General features: G+C 37.2%; 3 protein-coding genes across 3 annotated transcripts; 1 reads left to right on the top strand and 2 right to left on the bottom strand.

Annotated features, from left to right (window-relative positions):
- Positions 4385 to 5947, bottom strand: LOC109221668 (pentatricopeptide repeat-containing protein At2g33680-like). Its single transcript, XM_019386139.1, has one exon. The coding sequence runs from the start codon at positions 5945 to 5947 to the stop codon at positions 4385 to 4387; it is 1563 nt and encodes a 520-aa protein (XP_019241684.1).
- Positions 6806 to 9273, top strand: LOC109214147 (pentatricopeptide repeat-containing protein At5g59600). The gene has a single exon (XM_019378039.1). The coding sequence runs from the start codon at positions 7080 to 7082 to the stop codon at positions 8709 to 8711; it is 1632 nt and encodes a 543-aa protein (XP_019233584.1). The 5' UTR covers positions 6806 to 7079; the 3' UTR covers positions 8712 to 9273.
- On the bottom strand, positions 9604 to 14261 carry LOC109214137 (transcription factor LUX-like). The gene is made up of 2 exons (XM_019378027.1): positions 13131 to 14261; positions 9604 to 13049 (listed from the first exon to the last, which is right to left on the bottom strand). Exon 1 carries the CDS (start codon positions 14078 to 14080, stop codon positions 13154 to 13156), a length of 927 nt encoding a protein of 308 aa, XP_019233572.1. The 5' UTR covers positions 14081 to 14261; the 3' UTR covers positions 9604 to 13049; positions 13131 to 13153.

Genomic DNA, 15957 nt, shown 5'->3' with positions numbered 1-15957 from the left:
ATATATATATATATATATATATGTGTGTGTGTGTGTGTGTGTGTGTGTGTGTGTGTGTATACATTTTTATATAAAATTTCTAAAATTTTATAGTTCATATTAGTCATTTGTATTTTTAGTCTAGTTCTTTGCTATTATAATAATCTAATTTTTTGCCTTTACATTAATATTCTACTTTGATTGGTAGTTTTCTTTTGCTAAATATAAGAATTTATTTCATGTTAAAAATAATCAATTTTTAATTGAGTACTTAAATTATTCATCACTTTTTGATTCAATTATCATCTATATATCTTGGTAAATGATAGATTTCTCAAATAGCAATTAATTTGATAGTGTTACGTTGAAAATGTAGTCGCCGGAATATGCGTTTGGTAGTGTATGTCTCATATTTAAGAAAAATCCCGATAAATAACCGAAAATTCGACAAACACCGAATCGATAAAAAACGGACTTAATTGGTTTGGTTCCAATATTTGAAAAACCGACTTACTTGGTCTGGTTTCTTTTTAGGAAAAAACAGACCCAAACCGAACCATGAACGCCCTAGTCCAAAGTTTGAAAGAGGCCTCTGAAATTTGAAAGTCAAAACTAGTATCAAACCACAAGTCAATTTTGAAAGTAGCCTTCTAGATATAAATGTTGGGTTTTTAAGGTATTTAATTAATATATTAAATACTTAAAAGAGGGTGAATGGGAAATGGAGGGAAATGAAATTTTTGAGTGAAATTTTAAGTTCCCCCTCCCTTGGCAAATGGGCATTGTCCCATATTGGAAGAGGAAGAGGTTTTTTATGGGTATATAAGCAATTGCTCTTCTTCTAGCTCTTAAAGTTAATGATCGATTGATTGATTAACTTTTTGGACCAAATTTATTTGTTAATAGTAAAATATTAACAGAAATGTTATTAAATATTTGTTTTAATAACAAAATATTAATATTAAATATTAATATTAAATCCAATCCGTTTTTCTGTTTTGGTAACAGAAAAGTAACTACCCTCTTCAATTTTCCCTCTTTATTTTCCCTCTTTATTATTGAGTAAATGGCCATTTATGTAATGGCATTTATGTTGTGGGCGTTTTGCATAAACAGCCATTCTGAAGAGACCCAACTTTGGCTATAAATACAACACTATTCTGCTCAGAATTTTAACTACAATTTTCTGAGTTTCCTCTCCTTCTTCTGCATACTTTTAGCATCAAAACAAAGCAAAAAGTAAGTGTGATTTGCTACCGAACTTTGTGTTCGCTGAAACACTGGGGTTTGAAGTACCACTACACCAGTGTGTAATTCGTTCTATCCTGGGAGGAAATAATCCATAACCTTGGGTACTAGGAGGGGATTAAATTCCTTAAGGAAACACTGTGAATTCAGTGGGCTCGAATTGGTTTATGTCATTTCTGTTTATATTCATTACTGTTTATATTCATTTATATTTCCAGAATTTATTTTACAAATACAATGTAGTAACAATAAATGCTGCCAAAAGTGGCCATAATAGCGAGTGCGTTTCAAATACTGGATGTCAAAGCAAAAAACGGACACACACACACACACATTACTGCAGCTTAAGAATAAGCCTTAATACCCTGGGTTGACAAGTGAACATTGGGATTGAAACAAGACAAAAACTGTTGAAGGATCTGTGAATGTCCCTAATGTAGGATGTTCACTGCCACCTATCTGTAAAGTTGCATTTCCTTGAACATGTTGGCCTTGACCATTGTTGTTATCCAACTTAGAAATTTCATCTTTGTGGAGATAACACAGGAATTGGGCAATGATAAGAACTATCTTCCATACAATTTTTGAATATCTCTCTGTTGCTATTGCTATTGCTATTATCCTCATCAATATTCATATTTAGTGGTGGCTATTTTACTAATTTCCATTATCAGACAATGATGTGTTGTAAATTCTTTGTTGTAATACTAGTACTAGAAATGAAGAGTTTAGAAATGTTTGAGAAAAGAACAAGAAAAACTAAGGGGAATGGGAGAATTGTGAATGATAGTTTATAGCGGAAAAAATGGGGTCAGTTTTGAAAGGCTACAAAGGAGAGCTGCTCATATTTTTGGATTGACAGTTATATGTAACGGACATTTGAGAAATGGAATGCTCACATGTTTCCATCACCATACGTCTATTATTGTCATTTTTCACGAGACCGGTTGTAATGTTCACGAGGTTGTATATTATCTAATGTTCAATTATATGAATTTTCGTGAATTAGTGAAACACGCGGACAATTCCTTACTCCACCTTTGACAGAGCATCTTTGCATGAAGCAAAACTAACTTCAACTTACCTTCAATATTAGAGATTAGAATTACATAACAACACAAAGGGATTTCGCCTTGAATATACTATTACACTAAAAAACAAAAAAGGTTGAGTGAGAAGATAAGTCGAGGTGCGGAGTTATTTCTCTATAGTACTATTGAATACGAGTAGGGGTGGCAAACGAGTGGGTCAGGTCAAATATGAGCGGATTAACAACAACAACAAATCCAGTGAATTCCCACAAGTGGGGTCTGCAAAGGATAGCGTGTACATAAACCTTACCCTACCTTATGAGGGTATAGAGTCTATTTCCGGTAGACCCGATACGAGGGTAAAGGATTTTTCTCCTTTTTTTGTTTTGTGGGAGCAACTTGAAAAGTGAATGGGACAGGGACCATCTCAATTAGATTGTTTAACCTAAAGCACAATTTACCCTCTAAGGGAAAACATAAAGTGATCAAAGACCCCATTAATGAAGCGGAAAAGGGCCAAAACTGCCCCTAGACTATTGGAGTTGATACAATAATACCCTCCGTCCACCTATTTTGCAAAAAAATACCCTCACCGTTATCTTTTCGGCTCAAGACTACCCTTACGACTAACAGCCCTGTTAAGTAAAAAAAAAATTATTAATTTCCACGTGTCATCGTCCCATTGGACTAACTTAAATTACCTAAATTAAAATAACGGAAAATGTTCAAACCTGCCCCTAGACTATTGGAGTTGGTACAATAATACCCCCGTCTGAAAAAAATCTCTTTCCCCTCCTCCACACCCGCCCCCCTCTAGCGTGTGTCCGTTCATATTCTTCTTCTTCTTCTCATCCTTTTTTTGACCTTGCACTCTATTTGAATAATCACTACAAAAACCATTAAAGTTTTATTTCAGACAACCAAAATTTTTAGTCACCAATACTTTACGTCATACAACTTTCACCCGAATATATGAAACACTAACAGAGTGTCAATGGTAATGGTCATTGAGCATTTGCAATATTTTTCGTTGTATATTTCCTGACAACTCCGCATCCAATTTCGATTATACCAGAGTTTTATTTGGTCTCTGCTCGGACCTCGACCTTTTTCTTCTACATTGGCTCACCATAGTCTGAACATCCGATCATGTCCATAAATTAAGCTATTGTACGAGGATGCTCTTCAGGTTATATCAACACCGCCAATTTTAAAAAAGAGACGGTTAAATCAAGAGAAATATTAATCCTATGCCTGAGAATATGAGAGAATACGACTTATTGGAGAATGTGATTGTGATAAACACTTGATTGAGCTTATTGTATGAAGCAGTAAAGTGTAGTAAGAAAAATTGATAATGAATAGTATTTCTATGATGGAAAAGAATAGGAGTATTGATGTGTACATCTAATAGAGAAAGAAATAGGAAGAAGAAGGTGATTAACTATAAGAGAGAGTTTTGTTTGCTTAGGGAAAAAATGAGTGTATGAGAGTTCTAGATGTTGGAATATTTTTTAAAAGAAAGAGGAGAAAGAAACGGAAGAGGGAGAGGAAGAAAGATAGACTAGGAAAAAGTATTTTTGCTTAGGTGAGTTTTAAGTTAGTCCAATGGGACGATGACACGTGGAAATTAATTATTATTTTTTTTACTTAATAGGGTTGTTAGTCGTAAGGGCAGTCTTGAGCCGAAAAGATAACGGTGAGGGTAATTTTTGCAAAATAGGTGGACGGAGGGTATTATTGTACAACTCCAATAGTCTAAGGGCAGTTTTGACCCTTTTCCGTTAGTGAAGAGGTAGATAGATACAAGGGAATGAAAAATCCACCCTTTTCTCTCATTGTCAACCCAATCAGTTTGTGCCTACAGAAATCAAGAGAATTCAGTATGTACAGATTGGTTCCAGTTTAGTACCCTACAATTGTTGAAAACAAGGAATTCACTTGTCATTGTATCATGTTATGTCAATTAGTTAGGATAATCGAGAAATCCCTGAGAGCCAATGGCGTGCGATGAACTCGATGGATAATGGACCCCGCTCTTTACCCTTCTCCACTTAAATACTAGGCTTTTGTTTGGAACAGGGGTTAGAACGATGTCCATTACTAAGGATACCACCCATTGTGAATCATAGCCAGCTATAACCAGGTTTCTTACTCAAACCTCTATCCAACATAAGCTTGCGCTGTCCCTCTGCATCATTCCAATTCCCTTCCGATGCTAGCACATTTGCTAGCAATATGTACGTTGCAGGATCGTTAGGGCAAAGTTCAACAAGCTTCTTGGCAGAAATCACGGCAAGTTCCTTATTACCATGAAGTTGGCAAGCACTTAGTAGGCTTTTAAAAACCGAAGGTCCTGGCTCTATTGGCATATTGTTAATAAAGGCCTCTGCTTCATGTAAATGACCAGCGCGGCCATAGAGGTCAACTATGCAAGCATAATGCTCTAGCTTTGGCGGTGGTAGAGAATTGTCATTGTTCATCAAATCAAAATATTTAATCCCTTCGTCGAGCAGGCCAGCATGTCTACATGCTGAAAGTACAGCGAGGAATGTGGTTAGATCTGGTTTAATACCACATCTCCTCATTTCTTCAAACATAACCATCACATCCCTACCATAACCATGATGAGCACAGCCTGTAAGAAGCGAGTTCCACGATATGAGGTCTCTTTCCTCCATTGATGAGAATATTCTCTCCGCTTCTTCAAGTCTACCACATCTTGTATACATGGAAAGAAGCCCGTTTTGTATGAAAACTTCAAAAGTATATCCTGTTTTCAGAGCTAGACAATGGGTCTGCATTCCCTCCTCTAGGCCCGAAATGCTCCCAATAGCTTTCAAGATGCTTGCAAAAGTGTAATGGTCAACAGTAAAGCCCGCCCGCCTCATTCTAGCAAAGCATGTGAAGGCTTCTCCACCGATTCCTAAATTAGAGAAACCAGCAATGACGGCATTCCAAGAGATTTCATCCCATTTCATAATGTCAGAGCACAACTTTTGAAAATCTCCTAAGCTACAACTACACTCTGAGTAAACAGATAACAGTGTTACCACCAAGTAGTGGTTAGTGTTAAAACCTTGCTGAATTACATGACAGTGGACTTGCTCACAATGAACCAAGTAATCTGGGCAAGAAAATGAGCTCAACAAACTAGTGTACGTAACATAATTTGGTCTAATTCCCAACTTCAACATTTCCTTGAACAAAGTCATAGCCTGGAAAGGGCACTGCTCTTGGGCATAACCAGTAATCATGGAGGTCCAAGTAATAACATTCCTTTCAGGCATTTGATTGAAAACTCTCCTCGAAGTCTCAAGATCGAGACACTTCGAATACATATCAATCAAAACAGTACCTACTACAAGATTCAAAGCAAAACCAGCTTTCCAAATCAAAGCATGCAACTGAGCCCCAAGTTCACATGCTTCTAACTGAGTACAACCAACCAAAACAGCTGAAACACTAGAAGGGGTTGGACTAACACCCTCTCTTAGCATTTCAAGAAACATTGCAATAGCATTTTCAGGGTAATGGGTGTCCAAATAACCAGAAATCAAAGCATTCCATGTCACCACGTTTCTCTCAGGCATTTCGTCGAACAGTTTCTGTGCTAGTTTTATAACACCACATTTTCCATACATATCAACAACAGCAGTGTTGATAAACACATTTGAATCGAAACCCATTTTGATAATCTGACAATGGGTTTGAATCCCAACAGTGAAAAGACCCAACTTTGCACAAGTGGAGATGATCTGATTGAGGCTAAATTGGTCACGTAGAAAACCATTTTGATGTAAGACGTCTAAATTGACGTTATTTGAGTCGTAATATTTGTCTTTGAAGCTTGGGTTGGTACAGTAACCAAGATTAGTTTCTGGGTATTTCACGAGGTAGCTATGTATTGTTATAACTTGGTAATAAATTTGGTTGGCTAATTTTGCTTGTCTTGCTATGTTGTAGCAAAGGTGAAATGCGGGAGATCTTAAAATCATTTTATGTCAAATCATTCCCCGTTTGAGAGGTTTTCCACTTTGACTTGGGCTGTCGGGAGAAACTTATTATGTTTATATCAAATCGATAAGTATTTATAACTTAACTGTAGTTAATTCATATGAATTCTCACCTCCATTTATTATGTAATCTTGCTATATGGATTGATAAAATATCAGTGTGTAAATAAACACATGGTTATCTGTCCAAAATTATGTGTAGTCAATATTAATCAGGTCAAGGTGTTTGAAGTAGCAAGTTGTAACATAATCCCTTCAATTTCACATAAAAGTTTGTATGTGGAAAACACAATAAAGAACAGACAAACATCTACACATATAGGTTGAGTTAAATCTCAGTCCTTTTTATATAGTATAGACTGTATAGTACATATTAAACCCAAAAAAATATGAAATAAGGGACCATTTGGGTTTAAAAAGTCTATTAAGTAGTAATCCCTCTGTTTTACCAACAAGGGTTATGGTGGAGTGGTAAGTACTGCTTCATCCTTAACCAGAGGTCTCGAGTTCAACAAGGGTTGTGGCTGAGTGGTAAGTACTCCTTCATCCTTAACCAGAGGTCTCGAGTTCAAGCCCCTGGGCATGGAGTCGCCTTTGTCAGGGAGCGTTTTACCCCCTAATGTGGGACTTCCCGGCGCGAATCCGGATTAGTCGGGCCCCAATGTGGGTACCGAATATAGGGTGAGAAATAAAAAAAATCCCTCTGTTTTAAAAGGATCGGCACTATGAGTATTTTTTTTTCCCTCTCAAAAGCAGTTAGTTTGACACAGGGACTTCTAGCTAAGGTTATTCAAAGCTAACTAAAATGGTCATTGGAGCCAAAGCGACCAGGATCTCTACGAACTCCATTGTTTATCATTCCTTCAATGGCACATCCGACGTATACACGAAACTCCTCGAAGCCTACGCTCAAAATGGCGCCCTCCAATCAGGCAAAACATTACATGCACATTTGGTTATCAATGGATTGGCTCAAAAAACCCATTTTGCCTCCAAGCTTATTGCTTTTTATGCAGAATGTAAACAGTTATCCCATGCACGTAAACTGTTCGACAAAATTCCCCAATCAAATATTCGCCGTTGGATTGTTCTCATTGGAGCCTATGCTCGACATGGGTTTTATGAGGAAGCAATGAGTGTTTTCTCTGAGATGCAAAGGGAAGGAATGAAGCCTAATAAGTTTGTTCTTCCCAGTGTTCTCAAAGCCTGTGGACGTTTCGGTGATTTTCGGACAGGGGAGATATTACACGGTGTGATTCTGAAGAATGAGTTTGAATTTGACTCATATGTAGTTAGTGCATTGATAGATATGTATTCAAAGTGTGGTAAAGTTGAGAAGGCGAAAAGGGTGTTTTATGGTATGGTGGATAAAGATTTGGTGGCAATGAATGCTTTGGTTTCGGGTTATCTTCAATATGGGATTGTCAATGACGCGTTGGTATTAGTTGAGCAGATGAAAGTTCAAGGAATGAAGCCTAATGTGGTGACATACAACACTCTGATCGCGGGGTTTTCACAAGAAGATGATCAGGTTATGGTTTGTAAAGTTATTGAACTGATGCATGATGATGGTCTTGAGCAAGATGTAGTTTCTTGGACTAGTATTATTTCTGGGCTTGTGCAGAATTTTCATAACAAGGAAGCTTTTGGTATGTTTAAACGAATGTTGGATGTTGGGTTGTGCCCAACTTCAGCTACAATCAGTAGTATATTGCCTGCTTGTGCAACTGTTGCCGACTTGATGCTTGGTAAGGAGATACATGGTTATACAGTGGTGACAGGGATTGAGAAAGATGTATATGTGAAAAGTGCTCTCATAGATATGTATGCAAAATGTGGATTTATATCTGAAGCAAAGGAATTGTTTTCCAAGACATCTGAAAGAAATAGCGTGACGTGGAATTCAATGATTTTTGGCTATGCGAATCATGGGTATTGCAGTGAAGCAATTGAGTTATTCAATCAAATGGTAAGAGAGGAAGAAAGGAAACCAGATCACTTGACTTTCACAGCAGCTCTCACTGCTTGCAGTCATGCTCGAATGGTTCAATTTGGAGAAAGTTTGTTCAAAATGATGCAGGATAAATACGCGATTAAGCCAAGATTGGAGCATTTCGCATGTATGGTGGATCTTTTAGGAAGAGCAGGGAAACTTGATGAGGCCTACAATTTGATTCAAAGCATGCCAATTGAACCTGATTTATTTGTTTGGGGAGCATTTTTAGGAGCATGTAGGCAGCATGGAAATATGGATTTAGCAGAGATTGCAGCTAAACAACTGGCTAAACTTGAACCTGAGAGTGCTGGAAGTAGTGTGTTGCTATCAAGTTTATATGCTGATGCAAGTAAGTGGGCAAATGTTGCAAAGGTGAAAAGGGTGATCAAGAAGAAGAAGCTGACAAAGTTTCCTGGCTGTAGTTGGGTAGACGTTGCATGAGTTTTTAGATGGTAAGAGGAGCTGAATGTCGGATATATTTGCCAATGGACATGCGTGGTTTAAATCAAACCAAGTTACAAAGCTCGGCAAATTTGGTAAACCAGGAAACCTGCATGAGATATCCCCTATAAAATGAGATTTCAAATCCGAGTCTTAACCAGATTTCTGTCCTTTCATTATTACGCAAAGCTTTGTCACACATATCAACTGAATAGCTTACACAGGGCAATAGTTAAAGAGGAAAAGTTGAAGCAGATTGTGTTGATGGTAGCAGCCACATTAAGAGGACGAAAGTTCTAGAGGCAAAGAACTAGCCCAGAACTAAGGTGTGTGCTAGTTCAAGACGGGGAGAGCACACAGCTAAGGTGAGTGCTCAGGGCAAAGGAACATGTGACTGAAGAGGGGGTTGTATGGTCTGAAATCAGAATTTAAAGTTTCTTTCGGATTATTGGCTACTACTTTGAGCTGCATTGAGCTTCAGAGTCAAAAGCCTTGTAAATAAAATGTATCAGTAGCCTGGGATTTAAGAAATATGTATCAGTAGTACCCCCCCCCCCCCCCCCCCCTAAAAAAAAAAAAAACGTGAGGGTAAAGCTTTTACCATTGGCAGACATAACGAGTTTGCAGGGTGAAGGCAAACGGCAAACCTGCGTTTTGAATAGATATTCATCTATGCAAGTGCAACCACGTGATTCTAACTAGAAACTTCCCTGGTATAAACAGAATATATATTTCTTTTGTTGCAATAGGACTAGTTTATCCATTCTCTGGAGTATTGTGGAAAATAAGTTAAAATCAATAAATTTTCATTTCTCCCCAGTAAGTTAAATGACTCAATACTAAGTAGAAGAGGACACCAAGAAAATCACACGGTGAACCAATAAGTAGTAAGTCAGTTAAACCACTGATTCGAAATAAGTTACAAGAATGTGAGACTTTTGATCCTTGTGCAGGAGCAATATCTATCCAGCAAAGATAGAATGAGATTAAATTGCAAAAACCCTCTGTAATTGACGGATGAAACAAACCACGTTGCTCTTTTGACTTCTTTGGAGTACAGTTGTGACTCGCGATTTCCTATAGTCCATTGCTCGATGAACTTCACAGTATGGAGATGATTCCATACCTACAGTCAAGTTCAAAAATACGGTTTCTGTCCATCCAGAGCATAAGAACAAGGCAAATGGAAGTAATCAAGAAAACAAATGGACACAGGATTCTATTATACTAGTTCATAATCTATGTACGAAGATTGGCACATCCACAGAATAGCAGAGCAAGCACAAATTGTAGACATTATACTTCATCGTACACAGTACACATGATAAGCAAAGCTATGTTTCCGACAATAAAAAATAAGCAACTATCCATACAGGATCTGCTACCAAATAATCAGAAGATAAAGAACACCTGAGTGAGCCAGTTACCATCTGACAAGAACAAGAAACATAGGGACAGTATATTTCGCAAAGAGAATTAAAAGAATTTCTTTAGTACCACTCTTTGAGTGTGCACCTGGAGCAGTAGTCTTTTATACCTGCACAAAGATGTTTTCTGAAATTGTCTAAAAACCTGTGCTATACGAAGGTGGTGACTGGTGCTTTCAGCGCTAAAAAGCATGAAATTCGTTGCCTCTCCCACCTAACAGGAGAGTTGCTAATACATGCACTCATAGTGACGCATAGCAGATACAAGGAGAAAGATGAGTTGTAAGAAGAAAGAGAAACTACAGCACCAGAAACACAATTAGGAAAGCCAACTAAGTTTAATCTGAAAGAAACTTGGGCTGTTCAATTATTAACCAAAGCAATACATTTAATGTTCATCAATAAACAAGCGGAAACCGAACCACGATACATTTATTAGATAGTAAAGGAACATCATGATATTCAGGCAAAACAAACAGAATCAAGTAGTTAATAAAGTTAAAGAAAATTAAAGAAAAACCATCTCCCATGGAATTGGGGGAGGCATAGTGTGGACAACATTGATGCCTGCATCAATCTAGAATGACCTACAAGAACGAGAAGAAAGGATATCAACTTCCACTCATTTTCTAATCAGCCACCATCAAAAGTCGTTAGTTTACAAAAAAGTTTCAAACTCCACAATTTATCAAAATCATTTCAAATTCCCCATTAGTTCCATGAGCTATGATTCATTGCACCCACATGAAAGTTTCGACTAAAGCAGGAAGACGAATAACATCTGGTTTAGCTGGAGTCATCTAGAGTACTCAGAGATTCTTCCTAGTTACATTAGTTTAATGTTGCCCAGCAACCCTCCTCCTTTATCCGGGCTTGGGACCGGCTATGCTTTGCAAAGCTCACATAGGCGGAGTTTCAAAGCAATAGAAGTTGCATATAAAAGATATCCCATTTAACACTTTGAAGGACGAGAAAAAATAAGAGAAAGTACTGAAGAAGGTGCAATGCAGCATCTTACAATAATCAGCAGAACTTTACCTACCCACTGTTGCTTCTTTTAACTAGCTTAAAGAAAGGAAAAGTACAAGACACATTCACATAGACATATACATATATATATATCGAAACGGGGAAAAGGGCACACATATAAATAGAAGGCTTCAAGCACGAGCAACGTTACCTGAGAAGTTACTTGAGGTCTAGTGAAATTGTGAACCAAGTGGTGCACAAAAGATATTCATCAAAGCTTCTCAAAATTTAATACCATATGATTTCACTCATAAAATAGATGGTTAAAAAATATATATGCCCCACAAAAATTGATTAATTTAGTAAGGGCAAATAAGACATTGAGTTACTGGGTCCTCCCAAAGAATTTCATATCATGTTCATTATTACAAGGGAAACAGGGTAGTAGATTATCTAGGTGTTTTGGGAAACCTAAAGCCACCTCAGAGAAAACGCAACCAAATGAAATGTTTTTAATTGTTACTCAACTTGAAGAAAGCACAATAATTTAGGAGATATGAAGTCGGCCAATTACATATGGTACAATCAAGTATTCTGTTATAGAAAGTAAATATGGCTTTAAACTGGGCGAAGAAGGATAAAGCTTCATATAACCATGTTAGAGAAGCTGACAACGTTCCTAATACATTATTGAGTCTATTGTGGTAGATCATCACAATAGATACAGCAGAAATATTTCTAGAATGCAAAAATAAATATGATCGCAAGAAAATGATTTCACTCAAGGTGTTATGATAGTTACTGCTAAAATATGTTGGAGGATAAAATTAAGAGATTTCTTTGCTTTACACTAGCTTATTACAGAAGGGGAGCCTTTGAGCAACGGTAAAGTTGCCTCCGTGTGACCTACAGGTCATGGGTTCGAGCAGTGGAAACAGCCACTAACTCTTGCATTGGGGTAGGATGTCTACATCACACCCCTGGGGGTGCGGCCCTTCCCTTCCCCGGATCCTGCGTGAGCGCGGGATGCTTTGTACACCATGCTACCCTTCTTACTAGCTTATTACAAAATTAGAACGGGTTGATTTCCTCCATTGAAGTGGTGGTTGTGGCGCTGAAAATGCATTATATTTTCTTAGTTGACCATCACTCTTAGTTTGCATCAATTTCAAGAGGAGGACAAAAGAAGTTTTCAGCAGCTATAGAAATTAAAATAGGTATTTCAGCAAAAATCCACTTCCAGAACTCATAATATTTCACCCAACACTAACAGCTAGATAAAATGCTATAATGGCCCGCAAATTCTTAGAACTAGTTTTCTTTTTTGTCATAGTTTTTGGGACCCAAAAATAAAATCTGCAATCAACCAAAAAAGCAAGTGGTAAAAAAGATGAAGAGTAAGAAGTCACTCCTATAGCGTATACACCTACTTCTAGGAAAATCCTGGTTTTGCCCTCAATTTTGTATAATAAATCCATAAGCACACCAAAAGATGCACTACAATAGTTACTAATAGAAAAGGAAAAAGAGAATCCGAAATTATTGTACTATCTTTCAAGAAAAGTGTGATCGAAACAACAAGTCTATCTTGTTCTCTAATTATGTATTAAGCTCCTTGCAGAATAAGAAGCTACAACCAAAAATGACATGGCTCTAAGAAATTTAGAGCAACTACTACTAGTTTGCCTTATTCCCAAATAAGATGGGGTTGGCCGTATGAATCCTCACTGACCATGTTACTCCATTTAAACTCATCTTAGGCCAATATGCTCTAAGAAATTTAGAGCAATTTATGAAATTTAGAGCAATTTATGAAATTTTTGTCCCTATAAATCTACCAAATCTAAACAAGTAAAAAAAGCCTAAATGATACTAACTGGAATTCCTAGTTTGCAATCCACCAAGTGAGAATCTTCCTGATGGACCAATCCAGTAACCAACCCTGTACAAGCAATTATCTATTAGCATACACAATAAAAGTTCACAAACAGTAGAGTTGCAAGTTTTATAAACCAAGAATTACCTCTTTTTTCTTGTCTACTATAGCTATTTTTCACTAGGAGCAACATGATGATAAGAACCAAATTTATTTCCAGACCAGTCTCGTTGTTGTGCCCCCATATTATACTGATGATGAAACCCATGTCCATGTCCATGTCCTGAAATTCCCATCATAGGCATTGGCACCATTTGTGGGGGATACATCATTGGCATTGGCATAGGCATTGGCATCTGCGCATGACCATTACCATTATGACCATTACTATTATGACCATTACTGTTATGGCCATTACCACCGGACTGCTGCAGACTCTGTGGCACGGGTGTGGACGCGAATAAATGATCGGAAGAAGTGGGCCCCTCATTTGACAGCCCTTGCATTCTCTTCAAGTACAACCTATACTTCTGCAAATGGCTTGCAACATTTTCCCGCGTTAATCCTTCCACGTTCATTAACTGCATAATCGTCTTTGGCACCGCATTTTTTATCCCTAAATGAGCCACCACGTCCACGAATCTCTTGTGCAGCTGCGGCGTCCACACGAGTCGCGGCCGCTTGTTCAGCGTCTTAGACGCTGAATTATTATTACTATCATCTCCTCCTCCACAATTCTCATTCCTCAGTAATGCTGAATCCGCGTCTAACATCTCCGGGTCAATCCTTCGGGTCTTCCTCGGATCCGATCCGTTTTCCGTCGGATCCGTTTCCGGTGAGGACAGAATGTGTAATTGTTGCAACGGTCCACTGCCTCGGAGAGACGAGAACGTGTTCTCCGAAGCACGATTGACGTCGGTCATCGTCTTCGCCGGCTCCGGCGATATTTTGAACGCCGACGCGAGTTCCGGTGGGATTAACGCCTGAGATAACGGCGTTAGATCGTCGAGACTCGGAAGTCCGTCTTCCCACTCGAGAACACGGTTATCGTCCCCGGCGAAAGCATCACCGCCGGTGATTTTCACTTCTTCGCCCATAGAACTTCTTACAATTTTTTTCTTTTTTATTACAATTTTTTTTTAAAAAATACTCAAGTTAATGAAATCTGCCGTGATTTCAGTAGAGGATTGGATCAGAGAAAGAGAGGATTTCCAGGTGAATTTCACCGGCGAGAAGAAGACGGAGAGTGTGGGGTGGGTGAAAGAGGGGGTGGGGTATGGGGCGGTGGAAAATATGGAATAAATAAAGGAGAAAAGGCGTGAGAAAAAGTGCATATCTGATTCTAAATTGGCCCACCAGATTGCCAGCGTGGATGGCTTAGCTAGATATTTTTTCTATCTTAAGAATCTTATGAAATATCTCTCTCGCTTTCCTCTTATCAACATTGTGTTAGTGGGCGTTTGGATATAAGAATTGTAAAATTTGAAAAAAAATTAAAAAATGAGAGTTGGTTTCGATTCGAAAAAATGTGGTGCGTGTTCATCTCTCTCGACCAGTTCAGGTTCAAGGGAGGGTGATCAAGGGGACCCAGACTTTCGATCTCTTCTCTATGGCGGGAGCTTTCGTATCAAGAGTGTGTTGGGGAGGCCGGGGAAGATGGATTGGATCGAGAGGCGATGCTTATGCGTTTGGATATGAATATAATTTTGGGTTATTTTTGAAGTTTTGTGAGTAATCTAAGTGAAATTTTGAAAAACAGCTTTTTGGAGTTTTTCAAATTTTCGAAAAATTCCAAAATGCATTTTCAAGTGAAAATTTAAAATTTTATGACTAAACGCTTATTTCGAAAAAAAGTGAAAAATTTCTTATGTCCCAACGGGCTCTTAGTGGGCGTTTGGACATAAGAATTGTAAAATTTCAGAACAGGGTGAAATTTTTTTTCAAGTGAAAATGGTATTTGAAATTTAGAGTAGTGTTTCGACATGAATAGAATTTTGGGTTGTTTTTGAAGTTTTGTAAGTGATTTGAGTGAAAATTTTGAAAAATAGCTTTTTGGAGTATTTCACATTTTCAAAAATTTTGAAGATGCTTCTTCAAGTGAAAATTGAAAATTTTATGAACAAACGCTAATTTCGAAAAAAAATAAAAATACTTTGGAAAGAAAGGAAAAATTTCTTATGTCCAAACGGGCTCTTAGTATGTGTCCTCTTTTGCTTTTCTCTTTTCTAGTTTACAGCTTGTTTGAAGGGTGTTACCTGTTGTATTGTATCATATTGTTATTTTAAATTTAATATTTGTTTTAATTTTTATTTTATTGTATTGTATCGTTAAACCCGTCATTACGTAATGATGAAAAGTGTCACTTTATGTGATGATGAATTTGGTGTGGTTATGTCATTACCTTATTTTTTCCCTCTTATTTTGCCCTTCGTTGTTATTAAATAAATATATTTTATCATTTATCCTACTTTTTTATATAATGATTCTACTTCGTCGTATCCTATTTTTTCTTAGTAATATTGGTGCGTGACATCATGAAATAACGACAAACGGTACAATCTATTCAAATATTGTATTTATCAAACAATACAATATGATATATAGTACAATACAATATGATACATTATGAAACGACATGTAACAACAATCCAAACAAGCTAAATATTCTATCCCCCTCATTTTATGTGTCATCGTTCGACTTTAAGAGTCAAATAAATTTTTTATCGTAATTTTTTATATGTATTTTTAATATTTTGAATTGTAAATTATTGTAACTTATAATATTTTTTACGTAATTTTTTAATTAATATAAATTTAATGTCAAAAAGCTTAAAGATTCTATGTTCAAACATCATCAAAATTAATATATTTGACTCTTGAAATTCGAACGGAGCCGCATAAATTAAGACGGAGGTAATATGTATCTATACTTTACATGTAGATTTTTTTGTCCTTCTTCTTAGGCCTTTTGCAA

The sequence above is a fragment of the Nicotiana attenuata genome, chromosome 2, assembly GCF_001879085.1.
Source record: "Nicotiana attenuata strain UT chromosome 2, NIATTr2, whole genome shotgun sequence".
Taxonomy (NCBI): Eukaryota; Viridiplantae; Streptophyta; class Magnoliopsida; order Solanales; family Solanaceae; genus Nicotiana; species Nicotiana attenuata.
This window is presented reverse-complemented; position numbering and strand designations above follow the sequence as displayed.

Excerpts from the sequence above, each read along its gene's own strand:
- LOC109221668 (XM_019386139.1), bottom strand. The coding sequence starts at position 5,947 with ATGGGTTTCGATTCAAATGTGTTTATCAACACTGCTGTTGTTGATATG.
- LOC109214147 (XM_019378039.1), top strand. The coding sequence starts at position 7,080 with ATGGTCATTGGAGCCAAAGCGACCAGGATCTCTACGAACTCCATTGTT.
- LOC109214137 (XM_019378027.1), bottom strand. The coding sequence starts at position 14,080 with ATGGGCGAAGAAGTGAAAATCACCGGCGGTGATGCTTTCGCCGGGGAC.